This window comes from Telopea speciosissima, chromosome 1 (assembly GCF_018873765.1).
Source record: "Telopea speciosissima isolate NSW1024214 ecotype Mountain lineage chromosome 1, Tspe_v1, whole genome shotgun sequence".
NCBI classification, from domain to species: Eukaryota; Viridiplantae; Streptophyta; class Magnoliopsida; order Proteales; family Proteaceae; genus Telopea; species Telopea speciosissima.
Window position 1 is genome coordinate 14046591 of NC_057916.1, and position 20061 is coordinate 14066651.

The 20061-nt window shown below is 37.5% G+C and overlaps 3 protein-coding genes across 3 annotated transcripts; 2 read left to right on the plus strand and 1 right to left on the minus strand.

The window, feature by feature from the left end:
- Positions 1-3663: 3663 nt before the first annotated feature.
- On the plus strand, positions 3664-6784 carry LOC122666170 (mannan endo-1,4-beta-mannosidase 6). The gene is made up of 6 exons (XM_043862306.1): positions 3664-3738; positions 4459-4738; positions 4908-5102; positions 5328-5450; positions 5657-5868; positions 6231-6784. Exons 1-6 carry the CDS (start codon positions 3719-3721, stop codon positions 6661-6663), a joined length of 1263 nt encoding a protein of 420 aa, XP_043718241.1. The 5' UTR covers positions 3664-3718; the 3' UTR covers positions 6664-6784.
- A 2885-nt stretch (positions 6785-9669) lies between these two features.
- On the minus strand, positions 9670-13454 carry LOC122666161 (serine/threonine-protein kinase AtPK2/AtPK19-like). Its single transcript, XM_043862294.1, has 6 exons — positions 12497-13454; positions 11909-11991; positions 11712-11832; positions 11453-11626; positions 10400-10507; positions 9670-10071 (listed from the first exon to the last, which is right to left on the minus strand). The coding sequence occupies exons 1-6, from the start codon at positions 13166-13168 to the stop codon at positions 9769-9771; spliced, it is 1461 nt and encodes a 486-aa protein (XP_043718229.1). The 5' UTR covers positions 13169-13454; the 3' UTR covers positions 9670-9768.
- On the plus strand, positions 13260-19674 carry LOC122661320. The gene is made up of 4 exons (XM_043856715.1): positions 13260-13444; positions 18831-19062; positions 19179-19277; positions 19381-19674. The coding sequence occupies exons 1-4, from the start codon at positions 13260-13262 to the stop codon at positions 19672-19674; spliced, it is 810 nt and encodes a 269-aa protein (XP_043712650.1).
- Positions 19675-20061: the final 387 nt, after the last annotated feature.

The following is a 20061-nucleotide window of genomic DNA, read 5'->3' on the forward strand; positions in this document are numbered from 1 at the left end:
TTTTTCATAATTATTTTTAGAAGAGAGGGAGAGAGAGAAGAAGGATCGGGACAGGGAGAAGGTCTCGGACAGGGAGAGAGATAGGTACAGGAATAGGGAGGGGGAGGGAAAGAGGGAAATTAAACTTAAATCTGATTCGAAATTAACATGTGAACCATTAAACAATCCGACACTATCACATCGAGCAAATTAAACTTGATGAAACTTAAATTTGATTGCAAATGAACATACTATGCTAATTTTAAAGGGAATTGCATACTTGTGCTGAACTTCTAAAAAGTTGCTTGGTATTGCAACTTATTTAAATAAAAAAAAGCTGGATATTATAACACGGTGATTTTGTAGATCAAAAGTAAACTCTATCAGGTATCTAGTTCAGTTGCCCTATAACAAAACCTCTTTGACCTGACGTAGTCTGTTGGACCTATGGAAAAGCCATGTGTACTGCGTTAGAGAAAAAATGATCTGGAATGTCCGGAAATTGACCACTCTGCCCTTTTTTCCCCTCTTGGCTCTTGCAAAATTACATCGTCTGATCCTTACAAGGGTGTGGGTTGGTAAAGCTGCAATGATTTACTGAACAGAAAATGGAATATCTAGGACTGAGATGTCTATGGAATTGTTATTCCTTTGTTATTTTATCTTTTTTATTTTAATTTTTTAGTGTTATTCTGCTTTGCTCTTGTTGGCTCTTTATAAAATTTCTTGTTATTTATCCTTGGGTGGGTTGTCAGGTTTTTGGTTTTTGCTATAAATGCATAATAATGTGGTAGTGGAGTTATTTTACTCCCACTTGTATTATACTTCATTTATCAGATACAGTGGTTGCTCTCTCTCTCTCTCTTCCCCCACCCCTCCCAAATGACTTCTATTCTTCACTGATTTTGTCTTGAACAGTTAGTAATTTTTGCAGGGAAAAGGAGATGGTTTGCATCTTGAAAGAAGTGGTCTTCCTGACAACTGGGACGATGCAAAGGGTTATGACAGTAAGTCCTTCATCAAACCTTTCTTTGTTTTCTTTTGTCATATGCAAGCAAAAGAACTATTATGTCTCTTCGGTATCAACTGGATTTCGGGTTGACCTATCTTTTGCAGGAATTGTGCTTTGTTATTTTCTTTTCATCGTATTCACATATTCTCTGTGTAGGCTATCGATTTGGAGAAATATTTGACAGTAGGTATGAAGTTACTGCAGCCCATGGGAAAGGTGTTTTTTCGACAGTAGTTCGTGCAAAGGACCTCAAGGCTGGGAAGGGTGATCCTGAAGAGGTGGCTATAAAAATCATACGCAATAATGACACTATGTGAATTGATGTTACTCTTTTTGCCCTCAGATTGCTTTAGTTCTAGCTAAATATTGATTTTAACTGGATAGTGCAAGTTACTGTTGACTGTATTTCAATGCACAGGTACACCAAGTGTTAAATGCTAAAAAATGATCAAATTACCCTTTCTTCTATCTTTTCTAAAATTTTGAAAAGACCTAATTGCCCTGACCTATTGGGTAAAATTTGAAAATACCAAAATGCCCTCATCTTCCCCAAATCATTATCTTCTTTTACATACCCAATACCACCACCATCACCACCGTGAAGCCCCACCTCCAGCACCACCGCCACCCACCACCATTAATACCACCAATCATCTTCTTCCCCAGTTTGTTTCTCCAAAACATGAAACCTTAAACCCATTTTAGGGTTTCAAAATCCCACTGCCGCCTAACAAGGAAATAGCCAAAACACAGCCCCGGATCGAATATTGTTAAGGATTTCTCAATCACATTACATCTGTATCCTTTGGCAAAGTTGTAAAGGGTTTGCTGAAAGACTTAAATTGATTGAATGGTTAACATCAAGAAGTTGGACAAATTATACAAAAGAGGACTAAGAAGCTCCATGTTGTTGAATGAGAAGGAGGGTAAACTTTCACAGAGAGTATTGTCAAATAGGTACAGGGCAAGCAGAAAAACCGAATTTTCAACTTGAATTTGGCAATTAAACACCGGTCATGGCTATCATTGGAAATGAGACAATGCCTGTATTACATATGTTATTGAATCAATAGGCATAGAACTGACTGACTAGCTGTGGAAAAATCTATAGAATCAAATCATAGATTAACAATATTGTTTCTGAACTCCAGTTGAAATAATACACTTTTTCCCAAACCAGGCAGACAAATACCTACTCTGCAACCGAAAAAATTACTTAATCAAACATCATCTACCTAAAAGGGCAGAATATTATATAACCCCCTAACCTCTAAAAGCTTCCTCTTCCATATTTTCCCTATATTAAGAACAGAGTCTTTTAACCCCTATGTATCATATCTTAATTATATCAAACCCCTGAAATGTCTTGCTTATACTATCCCTCCTCAAAAAATCTACCCATTTTGATTGATGAAATACACATCATTTCAAAAGAAATTAAAAGGGGGGAAAACCTAAATTTAGTCCAATCTCTCTCTCTCTCTTACACACATGGTTATTAGAAAGATTAAGCTATCATAGTAGGTAATATGATGATAACCATACCGTGAAAATGAAGCTGTAACCACGTCTGAGGATATCACCAAGGAATTGAACTCTTGCCCACATCATCTTAACAAAATTCTCAGACATGAAGAGCCCTTCTCCACCGAAATCAACTCCATCTGTTACAAGTTTGTAACAGTGAAGCCATCTGAAATTGCAGCGGTCAAAGGACGTTTGATCAATTGCAACAATTAGATGGTTGGTGGTATTAATGGTGGTGGGTGGCGGTGGTGCCGGAGGTGGGGCTTCACGGTGGTGATGGTGGGTGGTGGTGGTGGTATTGGATATGTAAAAGAAGATAATGATTTGGGGAAGATGAGGGCATTTTGGTATTTTCAAATTTTAGTAAATAGGTCAGGGCAATTAGGTCTTTTCAAAATTTTAGATAAAATAGAAGAAATGGTAGTTTGATCATTTTTTAGCATTTAACACTTAGTGTGAACTTAAATGGCAGTAGGGGGTTTAAGCAAGGGTGGTACGTGGAATATTGAGGGGTGGTACGTGGACTTATTAGAAGTTTAGGGGGTACTTGGAATATTGGATGCATTAGAGAGGAATACGTGTATTTAACCCATTATTTTTATACTCTCTGATTTTTAAGAACCTTAAAGAATAAGACAAGAGACAATTAAAGGAATGTATCACATTATAAATGCACCTACATGGGTATCATTCACACACTCCCTTCGAGGGATAGCGATGTCATTTGATGTGAAGATGAGCTCCACACACCTACTGCACCACCGACACTGTAATGCACCGACTGATCCATTGAAACCCAATGAGGCAACGAATCGTTGTCCAGTCCAATTCGTTGCTCAGTCCAATTCGTTGCTCTCTCCGATTGGCCCAAGGTGGGGTCCACTTCCCCCTTAATTCTCTTCGACCCCCCGCATGTTGACAGTTGACAGTTGACGGTTGATGGTTGATGGTTGACGTTTGAACGAACCCGCCAATTCTCTTTTTGCAAACGCTGCCTGCAAGTCGAAGAGAAGTAAGGAACCTAGGCTTGTTGCTCGCCAAGACCCACCATAGATCAAACCCTAAGTGAGAGTTTCTTCTGAAACTGGGACTTCTCCGAATGCTCTATTTCTCTCTCATTTTCTCCGCTAAAATACTACTTGGGATTAGATAGTGAGGCGTCAGCTCTCTACGGTTTCTGTGAAAACTTTACTCTCCTCCATGTCTGTACCACTAGAGCGGTAAGCCCTAAGCCCTGCTTCCAAAGATTTACTCCAATGTTGGCCGCTTTCCTCTAGATTTACTATTTGAGTTTTCTCTCTTCCCATTCTTTGGGGTCAAGCATTTGGTTCTTCTTTGAAAATTTATCTTCTCATGTGGGGTATCCCCTACTGCGTGTCTGCACAACCATCTCAAAATCCAATTGATGAGGAGAAATTTGTTCTAATAACTTATCTTAGCAGTGATGTTTATACCTAACCTGTTACATTTGGTTCTCCCTCTGCCAGAGGGGATGGGATGAGAAGGAAGGAACTGCAAAGCAGTAAATCATAGAATTATTTCTTTGCTTCAAAGGCAGAGAGACACCTTTTGTCTCCTTGCTACTCATGCTTTACTTTGTGACAGGCATCTACACTATCTTTTTGTGTTCTTTATATATATGTGGGAAGTGGGTACAAGAATGATGGGATTTAAGTGAGTTAGGTTGAGTAGTGACCATGGATCAGAGAACTACTACCTTATCAAAATTTGGATTCAGAATCATTTTCTTAATTGCCAATTTTATGTTCTTGTTTGCGAATTCGAGCTCCAACTATCATGGGTACTCCCTTAGAGCAAGGAAAATGAAAATATTTTCATTCTTTTGCTTGTTTTTAATGCTCACCATTTTCTGGACAAAGAACTTCATTATAGTTAGTTTCCCTCGATTTATGAAATTTTATTTCTTTCATGTATCACAGGATTCATGATTTGGGTGATATTGATGGTGATGAGTGGAGGATGGTGGAGAAGAAAGGAAACCAATTCATGGTTAATGACCAGCCCTTTTACATTAATGGGTTCAATACCTACTGGTTGATGGTCTTTGCCGTTGATCAATCAACCAGGGGCAAGGTCAGTGAGATCTTCCGAGAGGCCTCTTCTGTGGGTCTTACTGTCTGTAGGACTTGGGCTTTTAACGATGGCCAATGGAGAGCACTTCAGAAATCTCCTTCATTTTACGACGAAGACGTTTTCAAGGTATCCATCCCTATGGCTCAAATTTTTTTTTTCTTCTTTATATGTTAAATAGGCTATTCTGCTCAATCTTTAGTTATGTGAAACCCCAAGTAGAATTTCAGTTTTTATGATCTTGAATTGAATGAGGAAAGAAGCATCTAATCTTTTCTTTTCCCCTTTCAACTTACAGGCACTGGATTTTGTAATCAGTGAGGCCAAGAAGTACAAGATCAGGCTTATCTTGTCCTTGGTTAACAATTGGGAGGCATATGGAGGCAAAGCACAATATGTAAAATGGGGAAATGCTGATGGCCTGAAACTATCTTCAGATGATGATTTTTTCTCCGATTCTACTCTTAAAACCTACTATAAGAATCATGTCAAGGCAAGTATAGCATCTTATGATTATTAGCATATTATTACATTCCAGTGGCATTTCTAACTTAAATCAAGCCTGCCACCTAATAGTGGATATATGTAGAACTGTCTAAGTGATCTATTTGATTTGATCAAAAGGAATTTACTTGGTTTATTAATATAAATTGAAGAAAAGTAAAGATTTTCCATCAATCTTTAATATGTTAACTGAAATTTCGCCAATGTTATGCAGACAGTTCTTAATAGAGTCAACACATTAACAAATGTGACCTACAAGGACGACCCCACAATTTTCGCTTGGGAGTTGATGAATGAGCCTCGATGTCCCTCGGATCCTTCTGGGGATAAATTGCAGGTTTTGATTCCTCTTGACTCGGGCTGAAACAATTTGAAACTCCACTCACACTAATGATAATTAAATCAAAATTTTAATGGATATGCTAATTTGTCATAATAATAATGAAATTAACATTACTTTCTTCAGTTAATTGTAGTACTCACTTCTTGAAATAGTGTTTCCATGATATTGCTTCTGTGACAAAACTGTACATGGTTTCCTAGGCCTGGATACAAGAAATGGCAATCTATGTGAAAACGATTGACCCAAATCATCTATTGGAGATCGGATTGGAAGGATTTTATGGTTCCTCAACGCCTGATAGAGTTCATTTCAACCCAAACACAGTTGCTCAACAAGTGGGAACAGATTTTATTCGGAACCACCGAGCTCTGGGTGTTGATTTTGCCTCTGTTCACATCTATGCAGACTCTTGGTGAGTTTTCATACCATTGATTGCTTCTTGTAAGTTCTGAAATTTAGACTATTTTTAGCTTAGCAGAGTGATTCAGATATATTTATATCAGTCTTTCCACTTTGCAAAGTATATCATCTTAGAAAGAGGTTATATTGGTGCACTTATATTATATCATAGTATTCACCCATTTCTATGTTTTATCCATGTGCACTTATATGTACATAAATGCAAACTTAGGGAAGACAACAAACGAACCTTCCTCCGATACCATATTAAATAAAATGGGATGCGCAGTGTTCGAATCCGTTTCCACATATTTCTCACTGTTTCAATGAGAAGGGATTGTTTTTCCTAAAAGAAAATTGTACTCTTTGGTGAAGGATTTCGCAATCAATTTCTGATGCTCACATCCAATTTGTCAAGTCATGGATGGGAGCTCACATCGAAGATGCTGAGAAGACACTTGGAATGCCTGTTGTCTTTGCCGAGTTTGGTGTATCAGTAAGAGATGCTGGTTATAATGCTTCATTCAGAGATACCCTTATTAGTACAGTCTACAACACCATCTTGGCATCCACAAAGAAAGGAGGGAGTGGTGGTGGGAGCCTTTTATGGCAACTTTTTCCAGATGGAACAGATTACATGGACGATGGGTATGCAATTGTTCTCTCTAAATCCCAATCGACATCAAATATCATTTCTCTCCAATCTACAAGGCTTATGATCTTCAATTCCCTGTGTTCTATGAGGTGCCATTGGGGATGCAAGAAAAAGAATGTTTTGGATGGCTTTCTTTACCTTAATGATCTTTGAAATGATGTATTAATCATATATTACATATAAGTCAATGAACTTGATTGAGATTGTAAATTTTACTGCTACATATTATCAGGTATTTGTTTATTATGTAAATAAGGATCTCTTCTCTCTCTCTCTCCCTCTTTCACAAACACCTAGTAGTTGTAATTGAGTTCACGGGCTCTAACCCCTGGTTTAACAATGTTCTGCTCAGGGAAGATCACCCTGTATCCAATTTCCCCTTCTTTTGAATAAATTTCCTTCATACCAAGAAAAATTCCACAATCACTTAGTCCAACTCTCGATTAGGCTCTCACTGGTATGATTTCAATTTCAAAATTTCATTGATTTCTTGAAATAAGTCAACAAATTGATTTTTGGTCAAGAAGTTGAAATTGTTTAGTTGCAAACATTGAAAATTTTTTATGAATAAGAAATTCATTTGGTAACTAATTTTTTAAAATTAAGTTCATCTCTTCGAAGAAGAGAGAGAAGGGGGTGGAGCAGGAGAACAGGGACTCTGTTGAGAGGGAGGAGATGAGAGAGAGGGGTTGGGGGGGTGTTACCTGCTCCATCTGAACGGCTGTGAGTTGTTCATGTACGCTCAAGTACGTGAACATTCCCTGCACTCTAGAGATAGAGAGGTAGTCATAAGATTAAAGTTAAATGGCATATTTGCCTCTATTGCAAACGTGTGCTCATTTAAGGCTGTGTTTAGAACGATAGAGAAGAAAAGAAAATAGGGTGTCAATTTTAGGTTGGAACCGGGAACCAGGAACTGGATCAGAACCAATCCTCCCAATAGCTTATTGGTCTGGTTCTAGATCTACCAATAAGTTATTGGTCCGGTTCCGTATCTATCGATTAAGTTATTGGTCTCCCATTGCTTACAAAATCGATAGACCATTTAGGAGCCGTTGGAACCAAAACCGGTAGAACCAGAACAAATTCACATCCTAACCCTATATATTATATAATTAGAATACTATTGTTCTTTTTAGAGAACTGGCAGAACCAGAACAAATTCACATCAAACCCTTTAGTTTTTTAGTCTTTCACTTTGACTGGTACCACTTGTCTCATATGCTATTTTACCAAAGATTTGATTGTTAATTTAAAGGTCCATTTGGGAATATGCAAATATAAGAACATGGATCATTATCCTCTCAGGCTCCCTGCCTGGTACGGTTGTCCGATTCTTCTCATAGGGGGCGAAAATGATGACCTAACCCCCTGCCCGAACACACTGGCCGGGTGTGGTTAAGTTGTGATTTCTGTCCCCCTATGAGAGGAACCAGACAACCCGATGGGGCAGGGAACCTGACATGAAAAAAATTCTAAGAGCATACCTTAAAGTAATCCTAACTTATGCAGGTAGTGTGTTCTTACTTATTAATTGAATACAAAACAAGAAGAAGTATGGACTAGTTCTGTGATTTGAGAAAAAATGATAGCGGGTTGCATATCTCATGTAAATGAAATTAAGATCTTATTGTAATATTATTTTTTTTTTTGGTAGAAAGCAGGGCTATTGATTCATGCGAGCCCGACGCCAAAAGAAAGAAAAAAAGAAACATAACACAGATAGTGGACATGTGATACACAAGGTTTTAAACCTGTCAAGGTTCAGAAACCAGGGAGAGACATATGGTCCTAATATACATGCCATAGGCAGGACCGGTCGGGGGAGGCAGTGGGTAACAACCACAACCTTATTGTAATATTATTGAAGATATGTACATTGTGTTAGAGATTTTTTTTTAAAAAAATTTAGATTGCTTGGAACCGTTTAAGAACTGGAACCGGCCCACCTATTAATTAATGGCCTTAGATCTCAGGTTTGGAACCAATTAGCTTATTGATCCGGTTCTGTTCCTGTCCCCTAAGGGCCGGAACTGTTAACAAACCGGACCAATTGACACACTGGGAAAATGTTGAAGTGTTCCAAAATACTTCTTCCCCCTCCCCCATTAACATTATAACAGGACAACGGTCACATTTCAGGATTCAGATCCTCTACTGCCGAGCTGCCCGGCAGGACCGTGGTGCCCAGACATGGTGAGGCGCACAATGACCGCCTTACCCCCACTCGGGTAAGGCGGTCATTGTACACCTCGCCATGTCTAGGCAGCACGATCCTGCCGGGCAGCTCGGCAGTAGAGGATCCAAATTGCACATTTCAGCCAGATAAAGAACAAAGTGGTTGAAACTAAAGTAATATATGGTTTCATAAACTGATTATTACCTGAGGGAGAAAAAAAAGAAAGGAAAACCCACTTCACAATGATGTGAATATAATCTATGGCAAAACTATGTGGAAAATCTGATTTGGATAGATAGTCGATGGTCTGGAATGGATATCACTCATCAAGTTTCAGACTCAAATTTAACCATTTATTCCCCATGTATTGTCATGCTTCTTGCATCCCCATATATGTCCATTGAGCACTTAATTTTGAACCAAACAGGGCCTCAGCATATTGCCTCGGCATATTGATGAATACTATTGTTCTTTTTAATTATATTCACCCTGATTAAGTTTGACTCGTCCGAGTCACCAGGTTTTGAAGATGGCAAGTCAAGTCCAGTCCTCGAAAAACCTGGCTTTTTCAACTATGCTTAGAATGCAGTAGTGAATCAGACTCAGGAACTACGACCATGCAGTTAATGGCCATGGGGTACATCCTCCGTACATCGGTTTTTTTTCTTCAAAGGTGATAACCATGAGATGAACAACTCTATATTCGATTTGCAAGTTGATATTTTTTGAGGATGTGTTCTTTTAAAAGAATAATTCTAGTTAGAATCCAAGACCTCAGGGTGATCAGGTACTGTAACCAATTTATAGGTGGGTGAGTAAAGAAGTTCAAACTTCTTGAAAGCTGTATGTAGCTGGAGGCATACAAATGCTGGTAAGCATCCCTGAACTCATAGAGCATTTAATTGCAGAGAAAACAGATAATTAGTTCAAGACTAGATGGTTCACAAGTTCTGGATAACAGTAGACAAGATCATTGAACGTGAATAAATGAGTACAATTTAAGAAGCAGCAGCAACCCAGTAGAATCATCAAGAGATCCATGTCTCGTAGAGCCTCCTTGGTGGACCATGAACACATTCCTAGCACAAGGACCCATTATTCTGAAGAAATGGGGCCACAGGCCTCACATATGTGAACCCATTGAAGGAGCAGTCATTTGGTTTGGGGCTGGCAGCCGGAGAATCCAAAAGTGGCATGTTGGTCCACCGTTCATCAAAGTTAGCAATGCAATGTTTCCCCGCAACTTCTGGGCAAAAGCTTGGCTGAATTTGCCGTGCCTCCAATTTTTTCCAGTTGATTTGTTTAAACCATTTGTGGCGCTTTATCTCCTCATTCCCACCAGGTCCACTACCAAGGCGCTTGCTTGCATCCTTCTGCAATAGCTGAAACAGAACGGAAGAGAGGTGAATCTTTCCTGTCTCAGTTTCCTTGTTCATGAAACAGAACATAATTAATGAATCAAAAGAAAAATAACTGCAGCAAAGAATGATGTCCGCCTGCTTGCACATTTCGTCATCCACTGAGCAGATGCCTGGATAGAAGTTACGCTAACCAGACCAATCTCCTAATGAAAGATAAATTTGTCTATATAGATGATGAGTTGAAGGATCTGGATAGCTGGATTTCCCCAGCATCCACAACAGTGGATGGCTCAAAAAAAAAAAAAAAAAAAAAAAAACACTAGCATATTAAATTGAAGTTAGAATTTACCCCTTTCAGTAGGGAATGAGCTTCACTCGATAAAAATCCAGGTAGCTTGATCTTATCCTTGATTATCTTCTGCTGAATCTTCCCACGATTGCCGCCAATGAAAGGTGGCTATAAAAGCAGCAACCATAACAACAATGAGATAATTTAACCAAGCAAGCAAGCAAAGCACACCAACATCTACAGAAGAGAGTAGAAATCAAAGATTTCGGTGAATTTATTACATTTACAAAATTTGATATTGTCAGCTGTTACTTTAGGTTTTTCAAAAGCAAAATGGCATCTTTTCGACCTATAACAGGGTATTCCTTCATAACAGAAGATTTTATTATTATATGTGGAAATGGTACACAAATAAAACAATGGCTCAGAACCAGATGAGCCCTACAAGTGCCAATTCAGGTGTGCAGTGTGCTTCTCCACTTGTAAGAAACTTAAATAGCTTGCCCCAGTTTCAGGCACAATCTAATTCATGTATGAACATGAACTGAATTGGGAAAAAAAAAAGCAAAAAAGTAGGAAGCTCAGCAAAAATACGTGGCAGAAATTTCACTGGTTCATTCTAGACATGTCATGCCTTACACAATTTGCAGAAAATTCCAGAAACCAAGGAGTATTTATTTTTGTTTTATCCATTCTATTGTTGTTTTGTTCAATTCTGAATTCAAATCTTTGAAGCTCTTCACTCATAATCAAACTTTTAACAATTTGCCACCTCAGATTTAACCTGGCAAGTCTTCGATTCTTCTTCCATTCCTTTCTTTTTTGGAGTCAAGAATCACATCTTAGTCAAAATTCCAATCATATCACTCCATGATGCAAAATACATTCCTGGTCTAGTAACCACGTAAGACACGTATTTTAGGTACACATCATCACGATTAAGGTAGATACTAATTTGGGAATTCAAGATTGAACACTATTTTCAATATGCTTGTAGGAATTATTAATCATATAGTTCAACCTTATTACCATATTTATAAGGATGTTCTTATATTTCTTCCCCAACCCACTAGGTATTCACATGAAGAAAAACCAATTGGTAGATATACTGACCTTCCCAGTGAGCATCTCAAACAATAGGACTCCCACACTCCACCAATCTGCAGCCTTATCATGACCTTTCCCAAGAACAATTTCAGGTGCCATGTATTCTACTGTTCCACACAGGGAGTTTGATCTTGTACTCTCATCAAATTCTTTTGCTAGACCAAAATCAGTCAACATTGCCTAAAACCAAGATGCCAAAAAGTGTCAAGGTGTGTATGAGAATGTGTGTGTGTGTGAGAGAGAGAGAGAGGGGTCTGTCTCATACATGGCCATCAGCACCCAGTAGAATATTTTCCGGTTTTAAATCCCTATGCATTATGCCATTTGCATGGAGGTGAGAAACGGCAGAAACAATCTCAGCTGTATATATGCGTGCTAGATCCTCTCTGAAACAGATTAAAAGAGTCAAATTGTTGCATGCCCAAACTTTTTCCTTATCCACCAAAGAGAAGTAAAACGTACCTGAAAAGCCCATGGTGATAGAGCTGAAAAAATAGGTGACCACCATTTACAAAATCAAGAACAAGATAAAGCCTGTACTTTGTCTGCATAACAAAAACAAGTCAAAACCTTAGAATGCATAATATGCAGGAAAAGCTCCAAAAACTAAGCAATCTGAATTTATTTTCAGTCGAGGGAAATCAGAAAGTACAAATGGGGGGAGATGTGACAGTCATCTTATTCCCAACATTGAAACTTATATGGGTAAAGGAAAAAGAGCATAGCATACCCAATTCATCTCCACAAAGCCTTAAGAAAAAACTACTTAGAAAGAAATGTACAAATAAATGCCAAAAAAATTATGAAAATAAAACTGCTAAAATCCTATCAATCATACGCATGATTTTAACATTTTCCTAAAGAAAAGAATAAATTAATTTCTAGTGAGGTTTTTCTTTTTATGGTAAATTTCTAGTGAGTTAACATCACCCCTGCAAGAAACTAAATTTGTCATTGTATTTTTCAAATCCCATATATTACGATATCTTTAGAAGTTAGATGTCTAGTAAAGATAGTGGAAGAGTACTAAGTTGTGAGATATGCCATTACTTGGAATGAGTATCTGAGCTGCACGATGAAGGGATGATCTACTTTTGTCAAAATATCCCTCTCAGCTTTCATGTATTCTGCATGATTCTTCTCCATAATCTTATCCTTTCGCATGACCTTCATTGCGTATATTTCTGAAGTACCCTTCTTCCTCACCTGAAACACTTTCCCAAATGCACCTTGTCCAACAACCTTCATAACTTCAAAATCCTCCAGTCCAACACTCTGATTCTTCAAACTTTGATCGTCACCATGGCTGGAGGATTTCTCTAGAATGGTATTATCACTAGTAGGTTTCTTTGGTGCCTCTCCATTGACACACTCTAAAAGTTGCAGTGAATCCTCTGTCTCATGTAACGTGAGCATGCTCAGCTTTAATGATTGACTAACACAAGTTGATGGGCCCACTAAAGAATGGGATCGGTTGTAAATGACCACAGGATCAATATAAATCATTTCCTTTGAATCTGATCCAGCTGAGCAATTTCCCGCTGTCACTATATCAGCTTCAAGTGAGGCCTGCAATGGTAAAGGACCAAATACATCTGAAAAGTCAAACTCGACATAATCAGATGGAACAACATCAGGTGGTCCCATAGGAAGAAGCAACTGGCTTGGCAGGGGCTTGCACATGCCAGTCCTGGACAAACCAGAAAATTGTGAGGAAACCATCTTTGTAGTACAATGGGTGAAGTGAATAGCAGATGGCAGATGGATGAAGATTAATCACTTCTGTGGAATAGTCTCTCCAAATCAGGCCAGGATGCGAACAGATGAAGAAGGGTTTCTAACAATGGCCTTGAACAAGAGGAAGTTCACGTATGCAATTGGAGTTCCAAGGAATCTTGGGAGAATGCAAACCAAAATCCAAAAGAAGAAGTCGTTCTTGTTTCCCGATTTACAGGAAACAATGGATGCTGCAGTACTTCTTGAATTCATGAAGATCAAGTTGTGAAATCTGTAGTGCAAAGTAAAAGTACTAAGTTAGTACCCACCCAAGAGTTAAGTATGTATCATTATGACGTGCATTAGCATTTAATTTGTCCGTAGATGCATATGGAAGGCATGAGATTCATTTAGAAAAATTGAAATATATAATACACAACAAGGCTAACAGGAATGACATAGAATGCTTCAGAAAAAAGACAGCCAAACCCTTGCAACTTTTAATTTCATTATAAATGCAGATGCAAAAAAATTGGTCACTATTAAGAATGTATAGATAAGGAATGAAGTTTAAAAATAATTAGTTTGTCTTCATTATCAATGCCACAGTAAATTCACATTTATTTATTTATTTGATAGGTAAGCCCCAAGAAGAGTTGAACTCATGACATCTTAATTGTGAGGTGTTGTTCCTTGCCAACTGTGAAACCCCCTTGGGGATATAAATTAACATATTATTTACATGCATACCAAACTTTAAAAAACTAAGTACCAAATGGCATATTTTTCAAAGATCAGGAAAATTTAACATATCGTACACTTCAGCCACATTGTTCACAAATGTTTGTCTTATTTTTTTATTTTTTAGATGTTTTTGTATTTATCAAATTACATAAGTAATTTATATTAATATTTTAATGTTAATTATTACAAATTGTTCATTATATTTTCCAACGATCATCACTGCATTATATGCAAAAAATATCCAGTATAATAACTCTCCCAGATCACAAATTTACAAACTATGGTCCAACCCACATTTGGAATGTGATGCACATACCAAAGGCTCAGGATCCATCATTTGATGGTGTCCCATGTGGCAATCCTAGGGCATATCCATTCTTTGGTAACAAACAACTTGCCAAAAGAATGAATGCAACATGGCTAGATAAACGATGCTTTGATAAAATCATGAAAAAGTGCTAGTATCTTTTTCTTAGATCTTCATGGATATCTATATTGCATGTGATAAAGGATGCCACATCCATCTCACATGTCTAGTCTCAGCCCAAAGGCCAAAGGGAGGTGAGTCAAAAGTTTGTTTAGAGTTTCTCATCAAATCTTAAATTATCATTTTGCCATAATGTAATCTAGTTGCTTTTTTACAATTCTTACTAGTTTGTAATCACTTTTGAGTCACTTCCCCACTTGTTTGGAGATAAAAACTTGACTAGTGATTCAACTAAAAACTCTTGCTGCAAGGTGTAATTCACGACCTTGTAAAAAGATGAAGGTAGCCAACTTCAAATGGCCAAAATAATCAGTGACATTCGGCATGGATGTAAGATACCAATAGGATGAAAAAGACCATATTTGAGAAAGAAATAAGAATGTTGAGTAAACAAAACCAGAATCCACCTGTCAATCTATCGATCTCTCTGTTGCTGAGGTACAGGTTAAGCAAGTAAACTCCCCAAAGTAGCATATGGTTGGATCGGCACTACCATGACCTCAATTGGGATGGTTTTTCATTATGCAAAGTGGTTCAGGTTTTACCAAAATTGGGGGGAAAATAGGGTCTTGAGCATTTTACTAGCCCATAACTCCATTCCTTTTGATTTTCCGTTTCTCCCTCAATACTTTTACTGAGAATTTTAGATTTTATACACAGGAAATTAAAGTATGTTACAACCAATTTCGATCTCAATCAGTAATACAATAAAACAAACTAAGCATAAATCTAAGAAAAATTGTTCGAATTTAATTCCATTCAAGCAAATTCTGGAACTAATGATTAAAAGACAACCAAGCAAAACCAAAAGGATGAAAGAGATAAACGATTCAAGAGGGGAGGGAAACCAATGAGATCTTCAATTCCGTCCAAGCCCATATTCTAAAAGGTTTTTAAAAAAAAAAATCTATGCCATAATCGTGATGAAACTCTTCAGAATTTGATTCCCAACAAAAAACGATGCAACAGGAAAAAGATTTAAAATAAAAAACGGAAACTAAAGAAGCATTAGAAGTGACTTAAAATCAATAACGAAGTTCAAAAAACTTGCCTTTGGGGAGATCGCAGAGGAAACGAAAGGTGTTCTTGGAGCGTCTTTTGGCAAATCTTTCACGCAGGGGTGGCTTCGCTAATTATACTAAACAGAAAACCTTCTTGGAATTGATGCTCGTTTTCTGTTTTTAAAACGTGGCACGACGACAATGGTTAGTCGGAATAATTAAACTAAAATCCAGCTCAGACGAAGATACCTTTTGAGGTTAGCCCTCCCTTCCCGACTCCTTTTCCCGAATAATTAAAAAAAAAAGAATATGCATTGGATATTTGGATTTGGTTTCGAATTGGCGCCAGATTTACGCGACGACAAGTTATAGTAACATGAATTGACTAAAATACCCTTAAATACATTCTTGATTCACAAAATTAACCTTCCTGCTTACACGATGGCGTCCCGCGTGGATCGCAAGTTGCGGAAGAGGAGAGAGCGCGCGCGCGGCGTTGTGCCGCCAGATTAGACTTTCTCGCGTGGGCTTTGATTGTCGCTGGTCAAACTTAACGTGAGAGGCTGGGATTCAGATCTTCTACTGCCGGGCAGCTCAGCAGTAGAGGATCCAAATTCGAGAGGCTAAGAGCCTAACAGCCTTAACAACCCTCGCTTACAAGTATAAATTGAACGGCTGATGCAATACCTTACAATGTCAAGTTAGCCCCACGATACAGTGGGTCCCATTACGGTGTTGAACGGTTGATGCAATAGCATTTTTTTTTTTTCCGTTTTAATAAAATACAATGTCATATTGTTATGATCTTGTAAAGTTTTTTTTTTTTTTTTTTTTTGATAAATGGAGACTACTGAAAAGGAAAATGTGTACAGCCAATTATAGCTTCTTTTACATAGATCATGAAGTCATGGAATGAATTGCGGTCAATCTGTCACACACACACACACAAAAGATAGGGCATCTACTAAAGTGTTCATAGCCCATAGAATATATGAAAAATAAATGGGCGAAAAATCAGAAGAGAGTCTTTACACATTTGATATCTAGTCTGCAACATCGGTTGGTGGGAGCCAGTTTTAATCAAGAATAAATTCCACCGCAACATCTCTTGTAAAGCTAGTATTTTTTCTTTATTCGATGGCTCATATTAATTTAATTTTTAACAAGATAAGATAAGGGCGAAAATATACATTGTGAGTTAAAAATAAGGGAAAAGGTTCTATAAATAGTTGGGCTGCGATATGCTAACACCTCTTTGTTTATCTCTTTATTTTTACCAAAAAAAAAAAAATTTATTTATCACATGAAATGACTTTGTTGCCCTCCAATAAATGATATTATTTTATGGCGCTTCATTTTTTATTATTTTTATAAAAATGTAATCACACAAACCACATTCCAATCCGAAAATGTTAACTTTTATGGCACTTCATTGGTCCCTATGTCTCTGTCTCTTGCTTAGATTCCTGCACTGCCTTTAATATGTTCTCTCAACTTTCCATATGAATGATATATTTTTTAGGACATATATTGGTAACATGCGGAACCCTCTCCCAAATAATAAAATGGAATTTAGATGGTTTAGGTTCTGAAACTGCAAATGACATATTCTAGTGTTGTGGATAATTGTAATGATAAATTATTTTTTTCTCTAATTATGAAACATGTAGTTTATTCTACCTCAATGTTTGTAACATATAATTTCTAAAATTTGTCGCTAATATATGTCTCTCTTTTTTCGATGGTCTATGTCAATTTCTCTCCTCCTCATATGAAATGACCTTTCTACCCTCCAATGTATGATACATTTTTGCCACAGCTCATTGATGCACTCCTCTATGCAGCTTGCTCAGAGAACCCCTCTTCCATAAATTAAATAATTCGGTTGTTATGTTTTTAAATTTATCATTAAAGTATGACTAGTGTTGGATGGTATCTTTGGTAATATATATATATGTATATATAGCTTTACAATAAAGAGTATAATTTTTATTTTTTTTCTTAAATTTGTAAAATAATAGAGTACAGCAATTAAGTAGTTAGGGTTGTTAAAATATACTTCTCAATTTGAAAGATAAAGCAAAATATTTGTTTGTTTTCATTGACAAATCTTATAACATTTTAATTTTGTTCAATTAAGAAGATTCAGTCGGACACGCCTCCTAGATTAGCATAGCGGGCAAGTGAATATTCTTTTAAAACACTAAACATGTTTTATTGTAGGGAAAAGCTAATCAAAAGGGTTGGCCAAACATTTGACATGTAATAAATCATATAGAACCCAAATTTTGTGGAAAGATAAATCCAAAGTTTCCCTACTCATGTCAAATTTCAAATCAAACGGAGTTGCCCAAGTGGCAAAATAGATATTTGGACATTCTGGATCATGGGAGAATTCACAATACTAGTTGGAGTATTGTAGATGACCATGACCATACATGGAGATGCATGCAAATACACACAAGATATCTAAGAGGCCCATACAAGGTAGGTCATGCAATTGGGTTTGGTTACTAATTGTGACAAGTGGTCAATCCAAAGAATTTTTCATTCATCTAATGGTCAAAATTACCAAATCATTTTTCAATATGATAGATATAAATCACATTACTCGTGAGAATGGTCTCCCTCACTATCAACACAATCTCCCTAGCTAGCTCTTTTTTTTTTCTCGAAAATGAAACAAAACAAACAACCACTACAAGGACAGTCTGATGGGAATCGTTATCCTCTCCTGTTACAGCACGATATTGTATTGCATCGTGCGGCGTTGCTGAGACCATGTGGCACAACGGGCCCCACATGTTGCACATGGCCTCTGCAGTTGCCGCACGATACAGTACAGCACCGTACAGTTACAACATAGGATAAAAATTTGTCTTATGGGGGTGTTCACTATGGATTAAAGGCAAACATTACTAGAAGTCTAGAACAATGAATCAAATGGAAAAATACAATTAAGCATTTTCCCTTAAACAGAGCATGTGAGAGTTTAATATTGTTGGCTGGTGTCTTTGGTTCCGATGGTGGAAGGTTTATATTCTTATGGTGGAAGTTCTCTATGCAGCAGCGCAGATTGCACCCAGACATATGAGGATGGGCGAAATGACCATCCTACCCCCTAAATGGGCAGCCCATGTGCCTAGGCGCAGCCTAGCTGCGCTGCTGCACAGAGAACTTCCACCTTAAGAATATAAACCTTGATCGATCTACATGACAAAAATAGTAAATCAAGGTTTTTTCTTTAATTATAATTTTTTGTATATATAAAAGGTGGGTTGATATTACAAAATTAACCTTAAAACCTTTTTTTTCTATTGAACTAATCCATGTTGCATGCATCATGATAGGACCTAGATATTAAATCTGAATGAATGATTAAGGACTTGTTTATTATTGTATCACTATTCATTATTCATTGTTCTTAATTTATTAGATGGTCAATATTGGTTGTTGCAATAGATCCTACTTGTCATAGATGTGGGGTGGCTAAAGAATCGATAGATCATCTCCTATTGGAATGTCCTTTCACCAAAGCAGTTTGGTATGAGAGTCTTCTATCCTATATTCCTCCATCGGATAGAATACCAAAATTGGCGGAGTGGTTGAATAGTTGGGATCTATTGATACGCCAAGATAAGAAGGTCAATCGAGAATCTCTTTCCCAGGTTTCTTTTATATGTTGGTATTTGTGGCGTGCTAGAAATGACAGAGTATTCAAAACAAGGATTGGAGTCCAATTGATGCTATCTCTATAGCTGAAAGAGCATTTCTTGAGTTCCAGTCAGTTATTACCTCTTCAAACCCTTCTCAAACCAATTCGGGTGCCATTTCAAGTAATGAAGATGATCGGTGGAATGCCCCACCGTTGGGTTTTATAAAGGTGAATTGTGATGCTGCAAATCCTCAAGGAGATACTGCTGGCGAACTGAGAATTATTTTTAAGGATCACAATGGACGTCCTCTAAAGACACTCTATTTCTCAGGCCTTATCCTCTGCAATCCAAGGAGAAGCTCTAGCCATTAGAGAAGCACTAATGCAAGCTCGTGAATTAGGAATCACATATCTCCTTGTTGAATCAGACAACAAGGAGATTATTAGCTTTATTGAAGATCCTAATCGTGTTCCGCCGCTTGATGTTGCAGTTGTCGTTGAAGATGTTCGTGAGCTACGTTCTCCTGTTGTATCTGTTTCTTTTCTTTTTGTTTCAAGGACTATAAATATAATTGCAGATGCCCTGACAAAGAAGACCCTGTCTATCATGTGTATGACAGATTGACCGATTACCACTCCGTGGTTTGATGATCTTTATTTATCTGAACCCACGGATTACACACATGATTCTCATCGATAAATCTTCGTTGTTGCTGCTACTTAATAGCATTCTAGTGTGTGAGGTAGATTTCAATTCAGAAATTCATTTCTACATTGAGTGTAAACATGTCTTTCTCGAGTTTTAAGGGGCTCTCTCATTGGGAAAGTCAATTCCTATTTCCTTTCCTACTTTTGCTTCTTAGAGGAATGATTCCCCTCCCACTTTCCTCTGATGCATTTGATTGATTTGATAGGTCTCTCAGCTCTCAACAGATAATGTACTGTGTGAACTTATTTCCTTATTCTTAATGTAGTATGAATTATTCTGTTTTCTGGCGCCACCCAAACGCGA